The following is a 6,891-nucleotide window of genomic DNA, read 5'->3' on the forward strand; positions in this document are numbered from 1 at the left end:
TTAATAGTTTAGGGGTATTTTTAGCTTTTTCCGTTTTATCTATAATATCATAAAATAATATACATATATATATATATATATTATATTTATTGGCTATTATACTATTTAGTGAGGAAAGGTGCAAATCACCCAAATAACTGACACTTTTGAGTACTAATTGAGTAATTTGTAGCAGTAGGGATAGTACTTTCTCCAATTAGGAAGAAAATTAATGTGTGTTACATACTTTTTTTTCCAATAATTAAGTAAATAAGGTAGATCTTGGAGGCATTTGAAGAAAAAATAATTAAAGATTAAGAAAAATGGAGTTTGATACAAATCCCATTAATCAGTGTTCAAAAGAACATGAGAAGATCTATCAACAATGGTTCAATTTTGCTGATTCTGGTATTTTTTTCTTTTTATATATCTATATATAGTAATTTTATTCAAATAAAAGCACAAAAAATGATTTTTTTTGTTGTTGGTATAATGGGGTGATTGTTAATTTGTTACAGATGGAGATGGACGTCTCACTGGTGGAGATGCCACAAAGTTCTTTGCCATGTCCAATTTGCCTAGACCAGATCTCAAACAGGTTCTTGAAAATGCTCTTTCTTTTTCGTTCATTTTTACTTGTCCATTATTGACTTGACAAACCCTTAACGAGCAATAAATCCCTTAGCACTTTGTTTGGATGGTGATTTGCCGTGGTTTCATAATGTATGGTATGGTCTGGTGTGGTATTGTATTGTATTGTATTGTACAGTATAGTATAATGTAATGTTTGGATTGACTGTATCGTTGATCGTTGACTGCTGTTTAATAATAGTTTTATTGTTTGGTTTGACGGTATGGTACTGTATCGTATTGGGAAATGACTATTAACTGGGAAATTCAATTCTTGGGGAGTTTGAGGGCTTAGACTTACTTGGTGCTGATAAATTTATTCTATAAAATAGGATGTTGGATGGAAAATGCTTACTTTTCTTTCTGTGATTCTTAAGGCCTGCGGTTCATTGGATGTTTATGTGTGTTGCTTTGATTATTTTCGAGACTGCTGCCACTTGCTATCTAAGCTTATGATACTTTAGTCTCTAGTTACTGGAATGCTATTGCACTTCATTTTTGGAACTCATGAGAATGTCCGACCTATGAACTACAAGAACCTACGATCTGGAATGCTAAGTGGAGGATGAAAGATGTATGAGCAAGCTGTGCAAATCCTCAGGTTTCAGGTCTTCGCTTAAAAGGTTAATCTTGTCAGTTGGAATGTTGGATCACTGATAATCATATTCTTGTTACTTATCACATTCTGGGAGCTAAAGTTAACAAGATCGAACCAGATGGTAAGTTGTAGTATTTAGATAACATGTACTGATAAGTAGAACTAAGTTCAAGTGGAAAAAGCTGAGCGTAAGTTGGAAGGCATACTGAACGTACTCCCTCTCTTGCACCTAAATCCTTAAAGAAGGCGATTATTGACTTTTGTTGCTTGAGCAGTTCTATTCATCTAGCCATTTACCACCTAAAGATTTGTTAGCGATAAGGTGTATTTTGACATATGTATAGACCTTATATTAGTAGCCTGTGCTAAATCAGTGTGACCTCTTTCAACAATTTTCTTTACTGATAAAAAGAAAATCAGATTGACCTCTTAAGTTTGTGGTTTCCTCCCCGTTTTGATAAGTCCTTTTCTACTGCTTAAAATTGTTTCATTTCTCTTCTCTTCCCAAGGTGTGGGCAATTGCAGATTCCAAACGACAAGGTTTTCTCAGTTTTAGAGAATTTATTGTTTCAATGCAGGTACTAATCTTTCCTGTGCACTCATTTCACTCTTTTTTTTGGGTGTTTACTCTAATCCATCTGAAACAGTGATCTTTCTTTACTTTTCAATCTGTAGTTGGTCTCTTTGGCGCAGGCTGGCCATGCAGTAACGAATGATCTTTTAAATGCTGATGGTAACTTGCAGAGTTTCAAGTTTTTTATTTTATAATGTATGCTAGTTATGCTTTAATTCACACGTTAACTAAGTCTATCCGATTAAGTGATTCCTTGTCCTACCAGTTTTCTGTGTTGAAATGAATTTGTGAATAATTCCCTCCCCCCCCAAAAAAAAAAAAATTGATTTCTTATCCTGCCTCATGTGACTTTCTATAGCCCACAACATTCATCTCATATACTGATTTTACATATCTGAAATCCATTGCAGTTGACTTTGAGAATTTGCCACCTCCTACAATGGAAGGTCTGGATGTTCTTCTTGCAGTAAGTGTGCTAGATTCACCTTCTATCTTTATTTTTCATTTAACACTGGACTGTTACCTTATTTATATTATTTTTTAAAACAGAAGAAGAAACTGATGCCTAAAAGCGAAGCTGATCAGACTGGTAATATACCTCGTTACATACAAGAAGTTATTCTATTTTTACTTTCTTTATATTGTTGGAGTGTGGCGAAAGGAGGTAGGTGGTATGCTTGCATCTAACTAATTGGATTGAGAAGCAGGTAGTGCTCCTGTCCAGGCTGCACCAGCAACTAGTTGGTTTTCATCATCAAAATCTTCGAAGAAGGTGCGTCCTCTTTGTAGTTAGTATTGCTCTCAAATCTTGCATTTTTTCAGATGACCGAACACTGTTCTAAGTGTTATACATGCTATACAACCTCCACAAGCTCCAGTAACATGCTCAGATACTGCATGCGGTGTTTCTCTATCAAACTTAGCTGTCTAGAAGTATTTTTGTCTCTGTTGATCAGTTTGAAGCTGTTTGATTATATTTATTAGAATGTTGGTTGAAATTATCGCTTGGGATTCTCATATCTCCTAATTTACCAAGCACATCCTACTTGATTCTTTGTTTTCTCCTGATACTTGGCTCTTTTCATCTATCTGCAGATCTCTTTAAGCTCTGTCACATCAATAGTAGATGGACTGAAGAAGTTGTACATCCAAAAACTAAAGCCGCTAGAAGTCGCATATCACTTTAATGATTTTGTCTCTCCTTTGTTGGTTGGTGGTGCATTTCACTTCTGTTGTGCTTCTTTTCTATTGGTATGGAAAAATATTGATAAACAAACAGCTGAAATGTATGGTTATGTACTTTGCATAACAGACGGATAGCGATTTTGATGCCAAGCCGATGGTGATGCTTTTGGGTCAATACTCCACAGGCAAAACAACATTCATTAAGCATTTACTCAAAATGAGTTATCCAGGTTAGCTAAAACTCCGTTTTGCTTGTGCAAGTGTCTTGTTTATGTAATCAAGAGGCTCTTGTTTACATTTTTGCATCCCATATGTCTATAGGGGCTCACATTGGACCAGAGCCTACAACAGACAGATTTGTGGTTGTTATGGTACGTTCCCGTTTCTTTTCTCTTATTGACCGTTACGGTATGTTATATCTCTCTGTTCCTGTCTACGCTGGGGGTATATCGGAAAGAGCCTCTCTATCTCACCTCTAAGGTAGTGGTATGAACTCCGTACACCAATGTGATACATGCTTGCTAATACTTCTCTCAAAACTTGATGCATGCGGAATCATTTGTTAGATTGGTGTTCACTTTCAGCTGTGTATTTTATACAGAATGGGCCTGATGAAAGAAGTATTCCGGGAAACACGATTGCTGTTCAAGCAGATATGCCATTTAGCGGTCTGACAACTTTTGGAACTGCATTTTTGTCAAAGTTTGAATGTTCTCAAATGTCGCATCCTGTAAGTTATGGATCAGTTTACTTATAATAACAACCTTTAAAAAAAATCTGAACACTTCCACTCCTTTTTCACCTGAACTTTTCCTCTGTCATGTTAAGAAAAGTTGTTGGAGCATTTTACATTGGTGGATACTCCCGGAGTTTTATCTGGGGAAAAGCAGAGAACACAGAGGAGCTATGACTTTACTGGTGTGACTTCCTGGTTTGCGGCCAAGTGCGATCTCATCCTTCTTTTGTTTGATCCTCACAAGCTTGATATAAGTGATGAATTCAAACGTGTCATTGCTTCTCTTCGAGGCCATGATGATAAGATACGTGTGGTCTTGAACAAAGCTGACCAAGTTGATACTCAACAAGTAAGGCAATTTTCTTTCCATCTTTTATGGTTTCCGCCTCTTTCTAGACTTTGCTACAAGTTAAATTCATCATTTGGTTTCAATTGCAGCTTATGAGGGTTTATGGAGCATTAATGTGGTCTTTGGGTAAAGTTCTCAATACTCCTGAGGTCGCTCGCGTCTACATAGGGTATGTTCTTTATATTTTTCCAGGTAGTCTAATAATTGTTTTAAATGGGCTTATTTTAGCCAACTAAACGTCATTGGGTTGCACCAAAACAATAATATGAAGATAACAATATCCATGTGACTGATGGATTCAAAACATGGTGAACTAACTCCTCCTCAATGTTGATAAACTTTTTGTAATGGATACTAGGTCTAGATCATTCACCGGGATGTTTAGGACTTGAAAGTGTAAACCTTATGGGACTTCACATTAGCTCACGGTCGTAACTTTAGCATCTCCAATTCCTGAGTTACTGGATAGTGGCTCCTTTCATCCACTATCAGACATACGGCCTTTAAGTGAGATTTACGGTCGCAAGTGGGTCCATATCTGGGCCATCAGTTCAACACTTCAACTCTAAGGCACTGAATTCATCTACGGACACATGTACGGCCTGTACATGAAATGTATGGTCCGTAACATGCTGAATTCTGGTTCCTTTGCCCCTTTTTCCTTTGTTTTGGCCAATTTTCCTCTGAGTAAGTACAACACAATAATTCAACGTCAGAATCACATAAAAATGAAGCTAAAAGAAAAATGATAACTCATGTAACAGACATCAAATGTCATAATTCCACGACACATCACTCACTAGATGCTCTCATGTGTTTAAGACATTCCCACCCCATTCCGTCGCTCCTCTCCCTAACGCTTAAGTGCAAATGTAGTAGGGTCACTTGAAATTATCTATCTAAATATGCATGTTCATTTCAGATAACGTCTTCAAGTTAACGTAAAACTTTATTTTCCTTTTAGAGTTTTACATTTGTATTAATGTGGTGTTTCGCTTGCTCAGATCATTTAATGACAAACCAATGAGAGAAGCTGCAACAGGACCTCTTGGAAAAGAACTTTTTGAAAAGGAACAAGATGATCTCCTCACGGACTTGAAAAACATACCGAAGAAGGCTTGTGATCGTCGTGTAAATCTACAATCTTACTTTGAGTCTTTATATTTTCTCATATACTCTACTCATACTTTACTTGAAACAAGGATTTAGAAGCATGTTTTGTCATGTACAGATCAATGAATTTGTAAAACGTGCTAGAGCTGCCAAGATACATGCTTACATAATCGGTCATCTCAGAAAAGAGATGCCTGCTATGATAGGCAAAGCCAAGACTCAGCAAAGACTCATCGATGAACTGGAAACCGAATTTGGAAAGGTTTCACTCTCTCATACCCACACTTACATAAGCATGCTTTACTGTGTTGTTAATGACCCAACTCATCCAAACAGGTTCAAAGGGAATTCCATCTCCCTGCTGGGGATTTTCCAAATGTCGAACACTTCAGGGAAGTTCTCAGCGGTTATAGCTTTGACAGATTCGAGAAGTTGAAGCCTAAGATGATACAAGATGTCGACGATATGCTTGGTTACGACCTCCCTGAACTTCTCAATAATTTCAGGAATCCATATGACTAACGCGACTTAGAGCTGGTAGAATCTGAAGTTGTTACTGCCTGAGTTTGGTTTGTTATACAACTAAAGTCGTTGTATCTTGTATGTTGTAACCGTATTCCATTTTGGTCTCTCACATTGAGAATTTTTCTACAAACAATTTTGGGTTCAACTGGTACCAATGAACACATACATACATACAGCTGACAATTATGGTTGCACATAAAACATATATTCTTGAGAATTTTGAATACATGATGAAGATCTTTATCTCTCTCTGTCAACGCAAAAAATTGCACCAGCCGGGAATCGAACCCGGGTCTGTACCGTGGCAGGGTACTATTCTACCACTAGACCACTGGTGCTTCTTGTTGTGTTCTCCCAGGTTGTTAAAATGATACTTGTAATACATCAACAATTTCTTAAATTTGATAATAAATATTATACTACTTGAGACACTGAATTATGACTACGTCCAAATTAGAATACATAACATAACATTCTCGTTTATTATACACACCAGCTTCAATGGATAGAAAGGCTAATAGAAACATATTTAAATGTTTAATTTATCCAAGTAATGTTCACTTGAAGGATGTCATTATACCAAAAATATTGAGTTTTATCGAAACTCTAAAATTAAGAGTGTTAAAGACGAAAGTATTAACAGGAGTGATAATGGCACGTTTCGTCATGGAAATTTTTTCCTTTTTTTTGGAGTTGAAAATTGTGGTGTTTGCCCATGAAAATTCTAAAAATAATTTCGAAAATTTTTTCTGAAAAGGGAAAACAGGTTTTTGTTGTTTTCACAATTTAAATATACCCATAAATATACAAAGTATCATATTTATACCCATAAATATATAAAGTATTATATTTGTAATAGAAATATACAAAGTATACTATATATAAAGTTTATATCATGTATATACCATATAGACACATATATAAATATACAAAGTATTAAGAAATATACTAAGCATATTTATAATATAAATATACAAAGTATGTTATATATGAAGTTTATACCATGTATATACCATATACACACATATAAAAATATAAAGCATAAAGAAATATACTAAGCATATTTATATATTTATGGTATATGATATAATATACCATAAATATGCAAAGCATGTTTTACATAGAAATAATTTATTCACACACAGTAAAATCTTTCATGTATAAAAAAATTAAAAAAATAAATTAGCGGCACCCTAAGATTT

General features: G+C 35.3%; 1 protein-coding gene and 1 non-coding gene across 2 annotated transcripts; one reads left to right on the forward strand and one right to left on the reverse strand.

Annotated features, from left to right (window-relative positions):
• Nucleotides 1-77: 77 nt before the first annotated feature.
• On the forward strand, nt 78-5,915 carry LOC107878750 (EH domain-containing protein 1). Its single transcript, XM_016725861.2, has 16 exons — nt 78-387; nt 498-577; nt 1,717-1,785; nt 1,883-1,940; nt 2,192-2,247; nt 2,331-2,370; nt 2,489-2,553; nt 2,877-2,990; nt 3,094-3,196; nt 3,288-3,337; nt 3,568-3,696; nt 3,800-4,051; nt 4,141-4,220; nt 5,056-5,182; nt 5,283-5,426; nt 5,501-5,915. Exons 1-16 carry the CDS (start codon nt 303-305, stop codon nt 5,684-5,686), a joined length of 1,638 nt encoding a protein of 545 aa, XP_016581347.2. The 5' UTR covers nt 78-302; the 3' UTR covers nt 5,687-5,915.
• A 41-nt stretch (nt 5,916-5,956) lies between these two features.
• Nucleotides 5,957-6,027, reverse strand: TRNAG-GCC. The gene has a single exon. It is a non-coding gene; the product is annotated as a tRNA-Gly (tRNA).
• Between the last annotated feature and the right edge of the window lie 864 nt (nt 6,028-6,891).

This window comes from Capsicum annuum, chromosome 7 (genome assembly GCF_002878395.1).
Source record: "Capsicum annuum cultivar UCD-10X-F1 chromosome 7, UCD10Xv1.1, whole genome shotgun sequence".
NCBI lineage: Eukaryota > Viridiplantae > Streptophyta > Magnoliopsida > Solanales > Solanaceae > Capsicum > Capsicum annuum.

Coding starts and splice junctions, on each gene's coding strand:
- LOC107878750 (XM_016725861.2), top strand. CDS start 303: ATGGAGTTTGATACAAATCCCATTAATCAGTGTTCAAAAGAACATGAG. Junction 578..1,716: donor CTAGACCAGATCTCAAACAG/GTTCTTGAAAAT, acceptor TCTCTTCCCAAG/GTGTGGGCAATTGCAGATTC. Junction 3,197..3,287: donor ACTCAAAATGAGTTATCCAG/GTTAGCTAAAAC, acceptor ATATGTCTATAG/GGGCTCACATTGGACCAGAG.